General features: G+C 38.1%; 1 protein-coding gene across 2 annotated transcripts in view; it reads left to right on the top strand.

Annotated features, from left to right (window-relative positions):
- The window catches only part of VPS41 (VPS41 subunit of HOPS complex), a 105,545-nt gene that overhangs the window by 20,381 nt on the left and 63,787 nt on the right, over positions 1–21,377 (top strand). For both annotated transcript variants that reach the window (XM_065629403.1, XM_065629404.1), the window contains 2 exons: positions 2,270–2,347; positions 20,435–20,509. In XM_065629403.1, coding sequence (XP_065485475.1) covers positions 2,270–2,347; positions 20,435–20,509 — 153 coding nt within the window. The remainder of the gene's footprint in view (positions 1–2,269; positions 2,348–20,434; positions 20,510–21,377) is intronic.

Here is a 21,377-nt window from a genome sequence, read left to right as displayed (position 1 = left end):
AAACAATTGCTTTTTTATTTTCTGAGTTTTGTATAAATACTGAATAACATTCTAAAATACTGAGGAATGCTGAAGAGCATCTGAAAGTATTAGTTAGTGATTTGTCACGGAACTATTAATATGTAAGACATAATAGCTGTTTTCTGAATGTATAATTTTTCACAGCCAGTAACAGCTCCGTAACAGTTACTGTTGAGGGATCTGTCTCTATTATTTGGATATATTTTTAGATTGACATGTGCTGTGTTTCTTTTACTCAGAGGACTGTTGCCATGGCTCAAGAAGCTCTTAAGATGAAGCTTATATTTTAACTGTGTGAATGAAAACAATAAGTCTTTTCAAAATGTTTTTGACAACTTAGAATTACACAGATACTTGGAAAATTGGCAAGCATTTCCTCCTGGTCTGTGGCCTGTTTGTGTTACCTTTTTTCCTGAGCCTCAGGTAAATTTGAAAGCCGAGATATGAACACGATTTTTCTATAAGGATGTGCACAGATAGAGCTTTAACTATAGTGTCACAAAGAGTGACTATACAGGAAAGCTGTTTAAGTATCCCAGCACTTTTAGTTTTCTAGTGAACTAGATACACTATTTATGAGAAGGATCAATATTGTTAGAAGCCAGGTACTGGAGTCTTTTAGGAATATGTCTCTTACAACAGCTTAAAAATGAAGCTGGGTTATAGGTTTTGCAAGGGTGTATTCTGTTTTGTTCTTTTTTTCTTTTTTATTTTTTTTTCTTCCCTGCAAGAGCAGGAAAAGCCCTGCTAAAGAGTCATCATTAGCAAAATTATGCTGTACTATGTAAAATATGCCCCTGATTAAAGCAGTTTAACTTTGCTGGGAATCCTGAAAATCTGGCTTCTGTATCCAGACTAATTTCCCCCCAGAATTATTTCTTTTCTTTTCACTGCTAAAGCATCATATTTTCACCAGGCTTGCTGTCTGCACTGGATGACTAATCGTCATGGCACCTGGTGCATTCAGGCAGGCCTCTGCAGTGGAATAGTCATACCTAGTTATGTCTGCACACCTGATGTTTTATTAACCAGTATTGATTTTTTTACCCGGGGGACTTTTTTCTTCCTGAAAAAAGGCAACCTTGCAGGAGTGAAAGGCATTGCAGGGGATGAATTTCTAATGAACCCCTTCTTTCCCTTTTTTGACTCCTTTTAATGTAGCTTCATATTTTAAGTGCCTGAACTGAAATTTCATTTTAAGCAATTCCATTTTGATAAATCCTTTTAAACCTTGACTTTCTGTAAGGTTATTTTTTAAAGATTGTGCTGCCTGACTGACACGCTTAGCAGTGCCTGTAAATTTGAGCATTTCATTATAGGTTGCAATGAAGCATGCTCACATGCAGTGAAATACAGAGAATTGAGGAGCCTAGACTATTTGAGTAATGCTGAAAGGAGGGGGGGGGAATAAAAGAAAGCTCTGTCATAAATCAAGTAGTACTGAAGTTCTTCCTTTCTCTATATGGTGTAATTCACATGGTTCAATTATCAGCAGATCTCTCAGAATCAATTCCCTTCTTGTTTGTATCAAAATAAGTTTGTGATAGCATGCATTTGTGTGGAGATTTCTTTATTTTGCTGCTGGATTTTAGAATGAAATTCCTGAGATTTCTAAGGAAAAGTGTATTTGTCTTAAGAGTGTTCAACGTAGGAGTAGTGTGCGAAGGAAAGCAAACCCAGTGGTTATCTGTGTGCTTAAACACACTGTTAGAGACCTTCCATAATTCAGCGGTATTTTACCATTGGCTATCCAGTGGCCTTATGCTGTGCTTGAATGTTTTGGTTTTCTGTTAATGATGAAGGAGAATTAAAAATAAAGTCTGATGGAAACCATTATGACTGAAACAAAGCTGCAGAAAGGATTGAGGAACTAGTTCAGGTCTGTGTTGGTCCTGGCTCTCACGCTGCATTTTTAATTTGCTGCCACAGTCCATCGGGCAGTGTGTACGGACTGCAGACACACTGTTAGTTGTCAGTGGATGAGGGTCCTCATGACTCATTCTGACAGCTAACTTGCACTATCACAGTAATATGGGCTTAAGGCCCTGTTTTATTCTTTAGGTGGAGTTAAAATAAGCTTTGTCTCTAGGAGGCAGGGTGGTCGTGTTGTTTTGTTTGTTTTGCTTTGGTTTTTTTTCTGGGTGCTGCTAATCATCAATCTGCCAAACATCCCGGAGTTCATTTGGCATTGCTGTAGTTTTGCTTGTGGTGTCTTTGTGTTTATGTAATCAGTCTTTTTCTTTTACAGTTTTTGGCACTGGGAACACATTATGGCAAAGTTTATTTACTTGATGTCCAGGGGAACATCACACAGAAGTTTGATGTTGTAAGTATGGCATTATTCAGAACATATCTACTGGGGTGTAAAAGTGGTGGGATGTACTAACTGATAAATAAGTTAATGCTTTTGCTACACTTACTGAGGCATTTCATTAACTCCCTCCCTATAACATAAGAAGCGGAGTATGGTCCTCACAAAAAGAAGTTACACTGGATGGTTTTGTGATGAGCACATCTCAGTTTACACATAATAAACTTTCTTCATGAAGACTGAAGAGGAAATACATATTTATGATTGTAAATGGCTATTATTAATTATGTACCCCAGAGACTCACAACTACCACAAGGCATGAGCCTGCTCATTAAGTGACTATTGTCAGTTGTTAGTGTGTGCACTATCGTCCTTATCTAGTTGCCACAAGTAATTGAAAATTGATTGATTGCCTTGCTGGTTCAGTTTATCTACTGCAAATATATAATGCTAATATTTTATGTGAATGTTTTGAAACGTGGACTCTTAAGGGATTGTATTGATTGAAGGAGAAACAGCAGACGTTTTCTTTATTGTGGTTCCTGATATTAGAGGATGAATGAAATGCTAAATTTAGAGCCCTGTTCTAGAGTATTAAAAGTTCCTTTTAGCTGTGGATATTTGTTGTTGTTGGTTTTTTTTTAAATATCTAATTTCCAAACTCCCTGTCTTCCATGGGAGGTAGGAGGAAGACAAAGGAAATTTTCTACATAGCATTGGTCAAATTTACAATGACTTTACTGGGTATTAATGAAAGTCTAGCTAATTATCTTATTCTCTTTCTTTTAACTTTGTATGTTCGTCAGCCCCACAGAGGAGATGCTGACTGCATTTTGAAAGAGGAAAAGCTTTTGGTGTCTCCCTTACAGTTCAGATTACTTTACATGTATGCTACTTGCTAAAGATACAGTTTCTTTCTCTCCGAAGTAATCTATTTGTGGCAGGCCAGATTATAGCGTACCTGAATTCTTCTTTTCTATCTTTGCAGTAAAAGACTGACTCAAAGACTCACTCAAATGATGTGGAGATTTTCTATTGAGTCAGGCATTAAATGTCTTAGACTGGTATTCATTCCACTCTGTGTCAGACACTTGGAAGAGTTAATTTGTAGAACTGACATTTTTTTTTTCCTAACTTCATCACCAAGACACTGTTCTCCCACACTGGTTCCTAAAAGTGAAATCCTCCTCTTTCTATAAAGACTTAGGGCACTGCCTAGGTGTAGAGCGAGGGGACCTGTTGTCTACTAAAGACTGTAAAACCAAATCCCTGTATCCTCTTTATATCCACCCACTGCAATCTGATATTCTTTTCTTTGCTTCTCTTTAATATAAAGTCCTACCAGTGTCTGCTGGCAGGGTGGTTTCTTATCATGAAGTTAAGGGTGGGCTGTATAAACCACCTTCTGCTTCACAGTGCTTTCTCAGTTATCCGTTTTCCAAACCTGGCCTGCTTCAAGACGAAGATTTTTGTGCCATTTCTTCTTAAAGATATGGCAATTATTTCTTTTTTAACCTATTATTTGAGTACAAACTGCATTTGAGATGTAGAACAGGAAAAATGAATGTTTCTTGGATTTGTTTCTTAATGTTTCTGTTTCTTTTTGTAACATACGTGTCTACAGTGCAAGGGATAAATTATATTATGGATCAGGTGGAAAGGGTGCTTTTTTTTTTCTTTTTTATAGTTTGAAGAAAAATTATTTTGATCTAGGACCACTTGTCTTTAAAAGAAAAGTTTTCCAAGGAACTAAGTGTTGTAGAACAGAATACGCTGCCTGTGCAAGAAACAAAGCAGCCCTATGATATCCTTGGCTGCTTGAGCAGAGAAGTTTTCTGACTGAATGTTGTCAGCTCTTGAACCCCTAGACAGTTTGTTCTGAGCTGGCTGCTCTATGTCAGAATATTTTCCTTCTAACCTGAACTTTTCACGATCTTGCACTGCAGACTAGAGGTGTCGCTATCAAAACGTTTGGTGGGGTCTTCCTTCTGTTCTCTCCTACCAACGCCTATTCACTGTCTCTCCTCCTTGGGGATTTGCATTAGAGCATTGCCGTATTGCGAAACCCAAATAAAACCTAAGCCTTTCTTCAGAAGGAGGTGAGTTGCTTCTGAAGTCCTGTAGGTGCAAAGCATTCCTTGTAAATGCCCTGGGGCAAAGAGTTTTTTCCCCTAGTGGGATTTTTATCTGGTTCTTTGTTGGGTCCAAAATGAGCAAATTCCTTCTGAGAAGTGTTTCCACTGGTGGAATGGCAGATATGGTTTTACCTTGAAGTTGTAAATAGGAGAAGGATCTGTTGTTACTAATTTCTGGAAATTAGAAGTGTATAAAAATTGTTCTGAGTAAATAAAGTAGTCTCTCATTAAACAGCAAGCAATATTACCACTGAAATCTTGGAATTGTTTGCAGTAAACAGTATATCCAGGGAGTGAATTTTACAGATTTTTCTTTTCGAAAGAGTCTTTTCAGCAAATGTTTCCTGTCTTATGAGAAGGCAGAAATGAATAGCAGGGATAGCAACATGAATCCCTTTGTCTGGAAGAAATCAGGTATGTAATTCAAAGGATTGTTCTGCGTATGAGTCTTTAACTGTATTTTTCAGGGGTTATTTATTTATTTTTAAAGCCAAGTAGGAGAATAAAAAAAAATTAGGTCTGTTAAATGTGTAAATAGATAAAACTAATCATAGATAGGAAACTTTAAAAGTCACTAGATCCAAAGTAGTGGTAGTGTGTGAAATAAACCAGAAGGGGGAGAGGGCTTTTTATTCAAACCTTTTTTAAAATTTATTTTAATAGCAAGTTCATATGACATATATGTAGAAAATACCACTACTACTGTCATAGTCTTCTTGATTTCCATTTTTCTTTCCTAATCTCAGGTAGCCATGTTAAATAACATAAATGGGCTTGGAAATAGAAGAAAGAAGAATTTTGGTTTTATAATAAATCATTTATTTTTCCATATTGGCCAAATTGTAAAGCAGAAATAGAGGCTGATCTCAGGGGGTTTGCAACATAATTACTTTATAATGTCTCCAGCTCCTGTGAGCTTTGAGGGGAAAAAAACCTCACAGGTATGTTGCATAATCTCCAAAATGGCCAATTTTTTAATGATGGTCCTCCTGCTCAAGGCTGAACGCATTTAGCATTTTGAATTGCTAAAAGCATCTGTAAGAAACACTAAAATGTAGTGGCCTCCCTAGAAGTTATGCTATTGTAACATTTTTGTTTGGTTTTTTATTTTTAAAAAAAACCAACCTTTTAGGACTTCACTCTGTAATGTCCATAGCAGCAAAACAATGTGGGTATCTCGAGTTGCAAATACTGGCCCTAGTGTGGCAAAGACTTAATCATGTGCTCTACTTTGACCCATAAATATTCACAGAGGCTTCTGTGAAACTGAGGTGGACAACTAGAAAGTCTTTCCAGAACAATCTTGCTCTCGCCTTGCTTTTAAAATACTTGATGCTGGGTCCTGTGCCAGGCAGACGTCCAGTCATTTCGGATTTGCAAAATGTGCTTTGAAACTGGTGTGGGGCACTTTTGGTTTGTGGAGAACCCAGAGAGAGGAATTTGGGGGCTTTGGCCTTGGGTGGTGCTGCTGTCTCAGCAGCCAGGCTGGTACTCTCTCATCATCCCCCTTTCCTCCTTGCCTGGCGTGTTTGCAGCTCCTGCCGGTGTGACTGTCTTTGACAATGTCAGCCGCCTAAGATTAACTGATATGCATCCTCAAATAACGTATGTTTGACAAACTGGTGTTCTCTTGTATTAGGGTTCAGTGCATTGAGTGAGATGAAATGTGTCAAACGCACTGAAAATTATTACTAAAAGGCAACAGGAAGGGGGGAAAAAAGCCTGCTAATGCCACTGACAAAGGATGATGCAAGACTGATTCACAGCATGTTAATTCCAAATGCCTCACCATCTTTCTTTTCTTTTTAGACTGTCTACAATTTATTAATATAATTATTGCCTCAACTGACATCTTGTGGATTAAGGACTTGTAGATATGAAGAAAGCTGTACAAACATGTTTAGTTAAGTAACAAATCAAAAACCTTTCAAAGGGCAAGAAAACCTGCCCCCATTCTGGTCTTCTAATAAACATCAAACTTTTAGAGCAAAAATTGTAAGAAGTCTTGGCTGGTGCCAGTGATATTCGGTGAGAAGGGGAAGCGTCTCCTATTTTACAAGTAGGGGGGATTTAAATGTTTAATGCATCAGAGGTATTTCAGAGGTGATGCATGAGCCTAAACAACAATGTAAATAGTGTTTTGAAGCTTCTATTAGTGCAAAGAAATTGAAGTCCTTTTAGCATGCAACGTTTGTGAGCTGTTCAAGAGTGCTAGAATTTCAGGAAGAATGAAACTTTAAGCAGAGGCCCCTTCTCAGAGCATTTCTTTTCCCACTTATTTCTTTCCTGGCCTCACCTTTTTTTTTAATTTTTATTTTTTTCAATTGTCTCACATTGTGTAGTGCTAAACATTTCTTTATTTTGTTTTAATTGGAGTGGCAGAAATCCAAAATCACTATGTCATCTCTGCTACCTTGAAAAATTAAAGGGCAGTTCCTTCCATGGTGATATTGTTGCCCTTGGGTCTGTTAAAGTTACAGCACTCACCAGCATGTTGGTTTTGCTGATACCTCAGCAGGTTGCAAACAGAATGTCAAGAGGTTTTGGTTGACTTGATGTGCTTTTCAAACGGTTTAATTGCTAAAGAGAAAAGCATATTTCCTAATGACGAAGCAGCTGTTGTTTAAGCACTAAATGCTGTTGCTGGAAGTGATGCGGAGCCCACTGATGCTGTAAGGGATAATGTGGCGTCTTTCAATGGAGAGGGTAACTTTAAGCATTTGATTGTATGATGAAGAAGTTACTTGGAATGGAACTTTACATTACGTTTAAGACTAAGATGATATAAATGTCACTTATTTTGACAGGCTCCTTAAAATTCCCTGTTTATTACGTTAACTACATCATTTTAGTTGTCACTTTCAGACACAGAGGACTTAGTTGGGAAATGAAGCAACAGAACTTAAAGATCTGGGTAGCTGTGTGTTAGTGTTTGCAAAGTGTCACTGTGCCTGTTAAATTTGAAGCTGAAATCCCGTGTTTTGTACAAAACCAAGCATATTGCTATAAATGTAGTCTCCAAAACCCAAAGGAAAAAATGAAGGTTTTGATAGGAGCCAGTGTGTATGCAGGGGACAGGCTTCCTTCTCCTCAATGGGACCTCCCACCCAAATGGGTGGTGTGGTCCTATGGCTTAAATGCTTTAAGTTAACCCCTAGCTCTGCCAAATGGAAAAACTGGAGAAAAGTGACATGCTTCGGGATCTTGCTTTTAAGACTTGGATGCCTACACCCAATTTAACAGGCCTCCTTCTACATCTGTCTACCCATCTTTTCATTATAACTTGCGATGATTTGGAAATCCAGAGGTTTTTACAGTAGTTGTGAGGAGTAACTCAGATGGCCTTTTGAGTTTGTCTTTTTGGATGTTATAAAGCCTTGGAAAGTATGTCTTATGATGTTTGTTCTGATACTGTGTTTATTAGGTTGTTTGTGACCTGGAGTGTTTCCGATGGGAGCTGTGGAGCTGTTGAGGATTAGGACCCTTCCTTGGCGGGAATCGTGGTGTCCCTGGGTGTCTCTGTCACTGGCTGAGAAGTGAGGTAGCTTGCCTACACTGGCAAAAATTGTCATGTCAGAGCAGTTATTCCATAGGTCTAGAAAAGTTTCTTGTCTGACATGATTGAAACCAAAAAACCTCTCATAGATGTTTTGCCTGTCATCTTTGTATCCACTAACTTTCCTTTGAAGAGAGCATTGCTTAAATTTTTGCTTAAATAAAGAGTTCAGATGGATGTCGAAGGCATTTGTTATTACTAGAAATGTTGATTGGAGTATGGATGAAATATAGGAGGTGTAAACAATTGTAGTATCATGTATGATTAATTTTTATAAACTCAAAAATAAGGAAAGCATGACCATTTATTCTTTCAAGCTTGTAGCTTGCGATAGCTCTGTAGCTTAGAGCAGAATAATGTAAAAAGTTTAGTTGGGAGTATGGGTTCAGCTACAGAAGGTCTTGTATGGTCCAGACATTTATTTCTTGAATGATATTAGCTCATACAAGTCAAACACATGCTTGTGCGGTCACAAACCGTAACATGTATGCTGTGGTTTAAATTAATTTCATTTAAAGCATAAAGCCAAAGTACTTCATCAGCTGTTTCTGGGACTGCATTTGTTTCTTCATTGTCTTTTGAACTCTCAGCTATGTTGCCCATTTCCTTTCTTTAGAGAAGGATATCAGCCCCATACTCAGACTGAATGATCTTTCTTACAGCTTCATTACTCTCCAAATGCATATTCTTTTTCCTTTATTTTTTTGACATAGACGCATAGGAAGAAGTTTCCTTTCTGTTCCCCAGTGTCAATCACTTTTCTGCAGAGTGGGTATCTTGTTGTCTGTCAGTTGCATTTCATGACCAATTCTAAAGGTGTTATGTTTAAGGTACCTTAGCAGTCCTCTTCAATGTCTCTGATTTCACTAAGAGTTTGTTAATGTCACCTGTTAATGATGTTAAAGGGCTGTGACTGAATATTATTTTGTCACAGTCATCTAGACATAGGAAATAGCTCAGTTTCTCTTGACTTGGTAGGATCCTGTCAAATTCTGTGTGTTCTCAAAAAATAAAGCTGGAAAATTCTAAGTAAAAAATATCTCATTATGGGAGAATGCTAAACATGAAGGACATTACTGCTATGGTACTTAATACAGCATTCTTGGTCAGTGAAAGGGCAAAGTTTCCAGTGTGTTTTTTATTTTTTTTATCAGACCTTGTAGAAATTCTGAGTCTATTTTTGTGAAAGATCAAGTAGATGACCTTACTGTAATTCTGCTAAGTGAATTGACATGTGGCGTTTTCAAACATTTTTTGGCAAAATTATTTGTGACATTATGCAGAAACATCAAAATCCTCAAAACATTTTTTTTTTCTTTCATCACCCAGGTTTGGTAACATCTGCTGTTTGAATGCATACTATATCTTGTGATTATTTAGAAAATGTAATAATTTGTGTTTGCAACTATTACTGACCTTTTCTCTAAAAAATTGCCCTGTGCACTATATTTTGACAATATTAGGCAACAAAATTTATTTGCTTTTAAGAAAAACACAGAAACATACTTTCTAATTTCAAAGACATTAAACAACCATGCACAATAATATTTTTTTCATCTCTGGTTTAAGCAAAAGATTACCTTTCTAGAGTGTAATTGACTCTTAAAGACTCCCAACAAATTTCAAACAGCTGTTAAATAAGGAACACATTTTTCTGTGCCTTCCAGAGGCTTAGTCCCTGACAAGAAAGACATGATGCTGCTAGTTTGTTCTGTCTTTTACTACTTGTTGGTACTCGAAGAGCCACAGATTCTTACCATCTCATGGATGTCTCTGTCCTACTGGGAACTTTCTGGTTTGACCAGGTGATATTGACTGGCACAATACACACATTCAGTGGTTCACTGTTTCCTTTTTCCGATCATCTCAGGAGCATATTGTGCCACTTCTGTCTTGTACCCTCCCTAAATGCTCTTTGCTGACATACAGCTGGACCACTGGGCCAAGTTGCTCTAGAGTTTTTATTATCAGCAATGAAACAGCTACTTTTGGGTAGCACTGATGAAGTCTTTTCATAAAAGCCCGATAACACAGATGTGCATTTTCTAAACCCTAACAACCTTTAAAAGCATAGGGAGGATTTGGAAAGGTTTGATTCCTAAGAAGCTAGTATACTGCTGTTTTCCTTTCAAATGGCATATTATACCTGGATGGCATTTTCCTCTATACAGAAGGCAGGCACTTGCGTGCACATATACAAAATAATAGCAGTTTGCTTGTCAGAATTATTCAGAGTTCTGGCATTAATAAAATATTATTTGCATTAGAAAATGTTTTCCTAGTTAGAAAGTCCAAAGCAACTGAGTTCTAGAGGACAATGTTTTTTACACAAGTTGACATTAATGATAGAGCTAGAGCCCTTTGTTTCCATTAACAATAAAAATGCAGCAGTATTAAAAAACACAGAATGACATAACAGGGGCATAATATGATGAACAAAACATGAAGGCAAAACTAAGTATTTTTTCCCATAGGGAGTAAGATATTATTGATAATGAACTTTGTAAATCTAATAAAGATTCCTTTCTGCAGAATGAGACTTATTTGTTTTAAAAGACATGACAGCGTGCATAGCAGTTGTTTATTGCACTTGTGATGGAATGCTAAATGTAGACAGTCCAGATTTCACCAGTCTTGGGTGTTAATAGCCTCAGAGTGGCTGCTGACCAAAGTAGCTGCTTCCACACTGGCCACCTCCACTGTGATGCTGCTGAGGAAGGTAGTTCCACTCAGTGTCCTGTGACATAAAGAAATAAAAGGATAAGAAATTTCAGTGATGGTATTTCGGTGTTGGAAGGTTCACCACTGTAACCCTAAACTGGCTGCTAATTGAAGTCTCTAGTTGCTGCAGATCTTGGCAGTTTTGAAGGCAGGAGCTGTGACATGTGAGCAGTGTAAAGATGGAGGAATGAATGAATCTGTCGGCTTTTCTGATCTACTTTATTTAAAGTTTATTATAAGCAGTCATGTCTGCACTTCGCTGGTATTGAAATAGAACCTCTTTGTATGTAAATGCATTGAGGAAGTTGCACAAGATCAATTCATCTTCACATTCAGCTTTCCCTGTCTCACTATCTCACTGGCACACAATATGCCACTTACAGTAAGTTACACTGCACTTCATGATCCATAGTTTCTACTTGTGTGAGTATTCTCCTACCTCTTCCCCCATCTTTTTGATTTGCAGACATTTTTAGGATCCTGTTAGGAATCAGACAGCCAACATTGATCATAGTTGAGTATCTCTGATGGGTTTGTGAGACTTTCCCAGATGATATAATTGCAAATGAAGTTCCAGAGTTGGGTGTCCAAAGAGAATACAGTGCTTTCAGTAAAAAGGAAATGTATTTGTTCTTGCATATAGCTCTTGCTTATGCCAGTCCATACCAGTGTTGATCATTGAATGTTTACATGGAAAACAGTAATTTAGCTCTAGCTATTGGCTGAACTTCAGCATTGATCACCCAGTGTAATATTTAACTATGCCAGGAACATGACTACTTATGTCATTTTCAGCCAGGAAAGACAATTCCCACCCTTAGAATATTTCTGCTTCTGTCTGATTATGTTAGTGAGAGATCCTTTCTCTGATTTCAGTACTTAAAAGGAGCCTATAAGAAGGATGGGGACAGACTTTTTTAGCAGGGCGTGTTATGACGGGACAAGGGGTGATGGTTTTAAACTAGAAGAGGGCAGATTCAGACTAGACATGAGGAAGAAATTTTTTACAATGAGGGTGGTAAAATACTGGCACAGGTTGCCCAGGGAGGTGGTAGATGCCCCATCCCTGGAAACATTCCGGGCCAGGCTGGATGGGGCTGTGAGCAACCTGATCTAGTTGAAGATGTCCCTGCCCATTGCAGAGAGGTTGGACTAGATGACCTTTGAAGGTCCCTTCCAATCCAGACTCTTCTGTGATTCTATGATGTCAGTAGGCACCAGGTTGGGATGATTGTCTATAGTGGAATGGTTGACAGACTAAACAGAAAAAACAGCGCAGTTTTTCATTGCAGGAGCTGATAGAAGGAACAAAACTATGTAGTTGTGAAGAAAATAATGGCTACATCCTGGAATGTATGGAGAAGCAGGGATGCTAGGCTCCACATGGTTGTGTCCTCTGTCCTGTGTTAGGTCACGGAGCGAGATGAACATCATGGTTGTTGTTAAAGCCTTCCTGGAAGTGAAGTTGGCACAACAATGCATAACCCCTAAGAAGAATAGTCAAGAGCCTCCTTGCTTCTTTAAAAGTTGTTTGGTCCAAGCATCAATAAAATATCTAAAGAGAAAACCTGTCTTGACAAGAAGTTGCACCGTATGACCTGGCTGACCTCTCATCAGTCACGTCTCTAAAATGTGGCTTATGGAGAAATGGAGAAAAATCTCATACTTTCTACTTCAGTGGGCTGAATTCTACAAAATCCTGTTAAATACCTTAATGATGGTGGTGGTGGTATTCTGTAAGAAACAAGCTGTGAAAGTGCCCCCTTAAGTTTCATTGTCAGAGGTTTAGATTTTTTTTTTTTTTTTTTTATTATTCTTCAAAGCCCATTTATAATTCAGTAGCCTGTGTGGAAAGTTAATGCTCAGTGAGGAATTCTTCAAGTTCATTGTGCTTGGGGAGCTGTTCCGAAAAGAGAGCAGTTAGAGAAATGAATGAGGGGAACCTCTGGGCTGCTTGGTATAGTCTTCTCCCATGCTGTTGAGTCTTCCAAGGAAGATGTACGTAGGCGTCACCTGCAGCACGTCTTCCGTCCTCCACCTGTACTTCAGCCCTTCCCATGGGTGTGTGATGGGGAATATTGCTTCGTGTTCTCAGGTGGCTTTAATACACAGAGCACCACAGAACTAGAGGCAGGCTTAGCACATAGCATTGCTGAAGCCCTACAGTTTACACAGTGGATGGCGAAGGGGACCTGGGGAGAGGAGGAAACGGGAGTAATTGGTTTACTTGGGCACAGAGCTCCCAGGAGGATATTGCCTTACACACCAGTGTTTTAATAGAAAAGAGATTCTACTTTGAATCCATCAGGAATTATCTAATGGTTAAACTCTGCTAGGAAGCAGTGTAGGGTTTCAGTATAGATTTGTTGTCAGTAATAGTTCCATCATTCCTAGACAAGCATTCTGATTATCTAGCAACTGCTACAGATTTAGGGAGATCCCTTGTTAATTTTTTTTTTTCTCGGATTTTTTTTTTCCCCTAGTCCCTGTAGTAGATGAACAAGATTAGGGAATTCACCGATGTGGAAAATATTGAAATCACTGTAGGCTTTTTTTTGGTCTTTCTCACTTTCTCAGACTACGTATGAGAGATTCCTCATGTTCCCTTAGTTTTAGACAAGCTTTTGAGATCTTGCTTTTTTTGTTTTGCAGGCAAGGTCTGCCTTTCCACGGACAAAATAAAAGTTAATGTTGTTATTGTTCTGTGTCTCAGACCTTGTCATTCTCCCCAGCTTTCCCCCCCTCCATTTTCTTCAATATAATTTCCCATTTTTCATTTGGAGAATGACAGATTCAAGAGTGTTATAGGAAAAGCACTGGAGCAGGAATCCTCACTTACTTATCAGAATTTAGCTGCCAGTATTGTTGAACAAAACCCCTTTGGTGTGGATATTAGTAAATTTTCATCAAATAAAAATTTAAGTATTGTAAATTCAGAGTGTACTACTTCTATTGCATGCAGTGGTGAACAGCTTTTTCTGTTTTAAAGCTGCCTTTTGTATTAAAGCCTTTGTGTGTTGCTACATTATGTTTCTCTGTTGTGTATCAACACATAGGTATGTGTGTACTATTTGCCTTGTGTAGGTAAACATGATACAGCATCAGGATTTGCTTTTCTCAGTTGCTTTTCTGCGTTGCTTTTCCCTCTATTGTATCAGTAAAACTCTACAAATACGCAAAATAGGCATAAGTCAGTGCAGCACTGCAGCATCTGGGGCAAGAAAAGCATATGGGTTCAATTTCTCCCTTTTAAAGGTAGTTCCTCAGTGTTAGACATCTCTGGGCATTCGTGTTCTGAAATCAAAACAAATGGGACAAACGACATGCAATACACTTGTGCTCAGCTGTTGCACGCTTTTTTTTTAATAGTTAAAGACTCACTATCTGATTTATTTGTTGTCACCTCCTGTCACTTCCCAGAATGAAGAGGCGCTGAAAAGTAGAACTCCTTTTTTGACAAGTTAGGTAGACTAGGCTTTCTTCTAGGTGGGCTAAGGTTATGATTTTGGATTGGAAAGGCACCCTTGGAGAAAGAGAATATTCAACACTTGCTTAGGTTTGTTTTTTTTTTTCCAATAGTCTTAAAGGAGGCATTGTCTGTTTTTCACAATTCATTGTGTTGATGCATATAGAATGTCTGATTTACTGATGTAAAAGCTGAAGAGTGGGGGCTCTATTCAAACCAAGTTCCTCAGCCTACCTAGAGCAAGGCTTGTATTTTGAGAGGATCTTAGCTGAGTTATGACAATAACTGGGGCACTTTCTGTATTTTGCACTTGGATACCTCCACCATGGTGGAAATAATACAAACATAAAAACGATGGTCCTTACTCCAGTGGGCTAACTTTTTAAGCAGTGGACTGATTAGTCATATCACTGTATGTTGGAGGTTTACATGCTTGTTTACGTGAATGTCATGCAGATGAAAACATATGAATAAATCAAAAATGGCCACTTGTAGGAGACAGATTTTTTTTTTTTTATTATGATTCAAACTCTGTACATACAATTTACCTTAGTATGGAGATTAGCTTAGGTAGTGGTTATATAGATCCAGATTGATATTAATGTACCAGAAGAGACCTGTGGGTGTTTTTCTTCTTTGGGTACATATACATGTGTGCATAGTTAGGTAAATAAAAATTTTGGGTAAATTTAGGAAAAGTTTCTGAAAATTCTTTTTAAAGGTTGGATGAAAATGCTGCTTAAGGGGGTTGTATTAGCATTGGGAACCTCTTGAAGTAAAATGAGCTTTGCTGTAAGTATGATCGAACACTGCTTTGCTTTTCACACTCCTAATGGGTGTGTTGCTTTCCTGCTAACCGTGGCTAAAAGGCATGAAGTCACAGGCAACTATTAAAATGTTTAGATTCCTAGCTTGTAAATATTGCATTTCTCACAGAATTGGAGTGAAATCCAGTCTTATGTTTCTTGTTCATCCACTTCATATCCATTGGGATGCAGCATTTGTGAAAGAATCAATTATCCATTTGTTAGTCAGAGAAGCTTTACAAATTATACATTAGCAGATTGATTTCTCAGGTTCACCACTGGGGGACTGATAGTATAAGGTGGGTTGATGATGAGTGGCAGGGGAGAAGGAGTCGCCACAAAGAACACAATTAAAAGAAGCTTTCTGAGTAGCCCTGAATTTACTCGTAATAGAAGAGCTGACATAATCTATACTAAGTGATTTATTTCAAGCATTTTACATTAGGTAATTGATTATAACATGAGGTACATTTGGTAGATACTTGATTTTCTTTTCCTTTAAATTTAGGATTTTGCACAAGCCTCCATTTAGATCTTTATGTACAAGGTGCCTGTTAGCTTTTTCTCCCTCTCCCTAAACTTTTCTTTCTTCCATTAAGGTAATGTTTTTTTGTTCTATAATGTCAGCTTGACATTATTGATTTTGAACAGTCAAACTTACTTATGTTGTCCAGAATTCCAAACATGTCTCCATCAGAAAGAAAACTGCAGCTAATGGAAATTCAGCTGAAGGTGTTTCTTCCTTCTTTGCCAGAACTTCCACACTTCATGAATTTCTGAAGCTGTTCTCAGGTTAATCATTTCAGTGTATTTCTTCCCCTAACTAACAGGATCCTCCCTATTGCCAAATTTGAATTATATTGGTTTAGAACACTATGTGTGTTCCTCTTATTTATACAGAACTGGAAGTATTGTTGTGACCACAAAGAAGTTGTGTATTTTTCCTTCTATTGCCTAATGCTAGGGGTCCTGATTAGGTTAAAAAAAAATTACTCAGTGTAGTGCCAATTAAGTAATTATTAGTTGTTTCCTCAACATTTATATACATCTGCCTCTGTTTTTATGGCATGCAGTTTAAGATTAGATCATCTATTAGTTGAGTAATATTTACATGGATGATATGTTCCTAATTTTTAGATTGACACTTTGACCTCAGATTGCTGTTGTAATGCCTTTTTTTTTTTTTTTTAAATATGATGCCTGTAAATTTGGACAGTGTTTTTTGTTTGTTTGTTTGTTTTTCCCCACTCATTGAAAATTCTTTTAAAACAGTCAACTGACCAAACCCCGGAGCATGTCCTGGTTCTGACTGTATCGAATGATCAGTTTTGCAGGTTCTGATGAGTTACTGACTACCTGTGTCCTTTCTAGCCTTGAGTGATTCTTCATCTTTTGTTGACCTATAAAGGTGGATGTTGCCGGAAGGGCATTTATCCTCTGTACTGAAAAAACCAAAGCCTATTTTCTTTTGCCAGGCAAATTAAACTCTTCAGTGGGTTAGGTAGAAGAATAAGGTTTAAAAAAACAAAAACGAAAAAACAAAACAAAACAACAAAAACAACACACCACAAGGGAAAGATGGTTGTAACTCCTTGATTAAGTTGATAATGTTTAATTAAAAAAAAAAAAAAAGAAGCAGGGTGAGGGACAGTAACTCACAAAATTATCTATGTTTTCTGAAATATCAAAATTATCCACAGGGTGTTGACAGGATATAAATTTAACTAAATTTGAAATGGTAAGTAACTTCGACTGGCACAGCAGTATATTTATAAAAATAATTGATATGAAAAGATGAATTGGAGCTGATTGCAGAAGAAACACTTTGGTTTAGATAACACATATGCCAGTTTTATCTGTGGTCTTTTATTTCCGATTTCCTGGATAGTTTTAGATACAAATCTTAAAACAGCTTTCCAGTGGAATGTGGTTCTGAAAATGGTAGGCTTGACTGTTACTTAGCTCTGCACAAGAAGGTCCTGTCAATACCTATTCTTCCCCTTGCTGGGTCTTTATTTTAAAATGCATTTAACATTCAGACTTGTCTGGTTTTAAGTTCATGGTCTATTATCACTTTCTGAGCTCCATAGAAAGTTCTGACTGGTAAGGTCAGTGAACAGGCAGTAGCCAATAGTGCCAATTCAGCTTGAATCCTGAAAAAAAAAATTTTCTGTGTTTGCTTTGCCCTGCGTACATCATCTAGAATAGCATCTCCTGTTGGAACTTAGCTTGAGGTTTCTGTAAGTGAGGTGGTCTGCTTTTAGTTGAACTTACTTGTCTTCCCTGATTGTCATCATTGTGTGTACTGCAGACAACAGGAAAAAAAAATTGGAGAAAGTAAAAGACAGAGGTGTTCGGCGTGCAGAGGACTCGTAGCAAGTTACCAGTGATACAGAGTCATGAAATACTGTATCATCAAATTTCAAAATCAAATCATTCAAAAATCATCAAAAACCAGTTCTGAAGTATTGTGTGCAATTTTGAATGTGGAAAAAAATGTAAATACTGTGAAATTGCCTTTTCCCATAGTATTCAGCATATATGTAAAGAGAGGTTTTGCCTTGCTAGGCATCCTTTGGTCACCTGAGGGCAATTGCACATTTCATCTCTGAAGTGCCAGGTGGCTTCCAAACTGCAGCATGATAGATAAATTCCATCATCCTGCTCGTTATCCTCACATTTATGTGAAGGTAGCTTACATAGTCTTACCTACTTCCTTCAATTCATTTTTTGAGTGTCAAACTTTATCAAAGCCATTTGCCAGGAGCATGGGAACAGTGTGGACTGCAGGATTGGGCTGTCAGCTCTTCTGCAGTATCCTATTTTGTTTCTTTTTGTTTTGGGCTTTATTGCAGTAGAATGTCTCCAGGAAGACCCATCACACAGGAGTGCTGCTAGATCTGCTCCTGCTGTCATGTCAGCCCTGTTGGCAGATGTAGGTGCTGGAGGGAGGAACCATTTGAACACTGTAACTCAGCATATGATCCTGTGTCAGGATGAGGCTAATCAAGATGGACTTTTTGGCTTTCCGGTTGCAGAGTAATAGAAGAACCTTTGAGAAAGTTGAGGCAATGGCAACTTAGATGCAGCCCAGAACAAAAATTCATGCCACGTCCGTAGTGAACTCAGTTGAACTTTCTGTGCTTGTGCTTTCAGGGGGACAGACGTGTTTCTCATTGTAGAGGGAATGGCAGAGACATGCTGGCATTTTTTTTTCCCCTCAACAGAGACAGAATGTTTTTTTGTACTATGGGTGAAACAGAAGTTTAGAAAGGAATTTTCAAGGTAAGGCAGGAACAAAAGTGCATGCTAGCAATTTTTATGAAGCTTCTAGAAAGTGAGACTGACAAGTGACATGTCTTGCCTTACTCAGCATCCTCCAGTCCTGGCATCAGCCAACTGTGTGTGCAGTGTCTGAGAATCAAAGCTTTCACAAGGATGTTGACCCCACCACCAGGCTTACCGGCTTCAGCTCAGCTCAGCTCCTCATCTGACACCCCCCAAATGTGTCGGGAGGCAGGCAGGGAATGTGCACCAGCTGCTGGCACTGCCAGTGACGTGTTTGCTTCTGGTTTTGAAATGCAGCATAACCGCTCTGTGGCAGATGAAAATACTTCTGGAACACGTAAGTCAAGGAAAGTTCGTTTGAGAAATAGCCTCATGTTGCACCAGAGGAGGTTTAGATTGGCTGCTAGGAGAAAACTTCTTCACCAAAAGGGTTGTCAGGCACTGGAACAGGCTGCCCAGGGAAGTGGCTGAGTCGCCATCGCTGGAGGTGTTTAAAATTTAGACACATGGATGAGGTGCTTAGAGACAAGGCTTAGAGGTTGACTTGACAGTGCTAGGTTAATGGTTGGACTTGATGATCTCAAAGGTCTTTTCCAACCAAAACAATTTGCACTTTTTTGGCAAACAACGCACAGCTGAAAGGCTGCTTTGTGATAGGCAGTAACTGTGATATTTCCATGCAGCATTTTGCAGTGACACAGTGACCAAGAGTGGTGTCTCCTGCATACAAGGAAGTGGGAAAGCAAAAGGGCTGGCAGCATCCTTTTCCTGACTCCTCACGCAACTGTGACAGTGCAGGGCTCAGAGGTTCAACCTTGGTTAGAAAAAAGCTTCCAGAAACTGAAATGTGATTCATGCATATATTCCTTTCAAGGTGGAAGAGAAGAAAACTTCATTTCCCTGAGTTGGAATATTTTTGTGCATGAAAGATTATGGGGAAAAGCTTTCTAAAGGCTGTGAGAAGACCTCAGTTTATCTCCTGTAGATAGTCCATCTGGACAGTGTGGTTTTTTATATAACTTTTTGTGATGTACTTTTTATGTAATTCCAGTTGCCCTAGCATAAAAAAGGACCTGTGATATTTTAGACACAGCTGTGTAACATCTAATGTGAACCCACTGTTCCAGCGACACTCTTTTCACACAAACATATGAAGGATTTCTCTTTTATCATGCTCACAACCACGGAAGTGATCTGTTTTGTGGCTCACTACATTAAAAATTTTATGAGTAAGAAAAGTTGTTCCTAAATGTGTCAGAGAGGCTTACTTGGTAGTGAAGATCCTTCAATGACGCTTGAAATAATGAGGTATTTGTTACAGAGGGTGAAATCAGGATCGTGGTACATAAGAAAGTTCTTGGTACTTGAATATAATTGTATATGGGGTTTTGTATGTGAGAGGGTATGCGTTACCCAAATGATGTTATAACTTAGTCCTCAGTACTTAAGGATATGATGTTTAAGCTCAAGTAAACAGTAACAGATGCCATCTAACCCTGTAGATTAGAACCAAAAGTATATCTGGATAGGGAAAGGAAAATGTATTAAATTGGAGCAGTCTTCAGGCTTTTCTTACTGTTTGTCTAGGAATGAGTACACCTACGTTGCACTTCAACACGTTCTAATACTTGCTTCTGAGAACACTGTTAGAGGCAAAAATGAAAGCAAAAGAAGGGATTTGAAGGAAAAAATAATTGCCAGTATCGCCATCAGACCAAACCAGAAAGATTTTCAGTTGCTTTGATGTCTGTGTGGTCAGCGTGTTTTATGCTGATTTTTTTGGTAGCAGGAGAGGTTCTTAACAAGCAGCTGTGGTATGCAGGTGCAGATGCTCAAGGTTTGGGAGCCTGGCACTTCACAAGAATTCCAGAGCCCTGAGGCACGTAACTGTAAAAAATGTCAAATTTCTGCATTAGGCAAAACGCTGGGAAGAAGGCTATCTTTTGGCATTGTCATAGCAATGCTTATTCTGTGGGGTTTTTTTTTTTTGATTCGTGCAACTAAACATTACACAACTGTTAACACATAAATCTCAGGAAATGTGGGGGGCATTAAAGCATGTGTTTGGCAATGTAACTTTAAAGTCAACTTTAAAAGTCTTTTTTCTTTCTTTTCTTTTCTTTCTCTAGAGCCCAGTGAAGATAAATCAGATCAGCCTGGATGAAAGTGGAGAACACATGGGTGTTTGCTCAGAAGATGGCAAGGTACAACGAACCCATTTATATATTTAATGAGGTAGCAAGTAGTCATCATTATGACACTTGAGATAATTGTCATACCTGTGGAGTTAATTCCTGCGTTTAGCACCACCACTTTGACCATCCATTTTGAGAACTGAGCTCACCTTTGAATACTCAAAATTAAAGTCAAATACATTTTGCACAAATGTGCCGTAAGAAAAGTAATTACAAGAATGTCAATAATGGAACTGGTATTAAGCTGATTAACAGCTGTGGCAGGAGGACATGTCACCTTAATCATTACTGCTGTGCCAGTTATACTTCAGTGACTACTCTGCTGTTCCTGCAAGACAGTAGTTTAATGCCTTTCTGCTATAAATCCACAAAATTGGATTTTGTGGGCATGATTTCTGTGGGCTGGTGGTTTTCATTTTCACACACGTTATGAATGTTTCTCTTGAATTATAGAATCTTTTGATAAGCAATCATAGTTTATCAGCAAAATAAAGTGTCTTACAACAGCCACATTAAATAAATGTAAAATCAATATATGTACAGTATCCTAAAAAACTGGCACCTACTTCCTTGACTGAGGACATATATCATTTGTGCAATGTATAACTAACAATTATCAGTGCTTCTCTGCAATGTTGAGCTGTGACATTTAGTGGTTTTGGTGATTGATTTTCCACTTATAAGAATGTCTTTTTTGTTTTTAAGTCGATGGCAGTCTTTTCTAATGTTGGTTTGCAATGATAAAATTCTAATGCACAGGGTGTATTTGAGCGTCTTTTTTAATATAATACTCATATAGAAATTCAATGCATTAAAAATCATTTAAATCATTTCTCAATATCCATCTGACTTACTGAGGAGAACATTTCTTACAGAG

This window comes from Caloenas nicobarica, chromosome 2, assembly GCF_036013445.1.
Source record: "Caloenas nicobarica isolate bCalNic1 chromosome 2, bCalNic1.hap1, whole genome shotgun sequence".
NCBI classification, from domain to species: Eukaryota; Metazoa; Chordata; class Aves; order Columbiformes; family Columbidae; genus Caloenas; species Caloenas nicobarica.
This window is presented reverse-complemented; position numbering and strand designations above follow the sequence as displayed.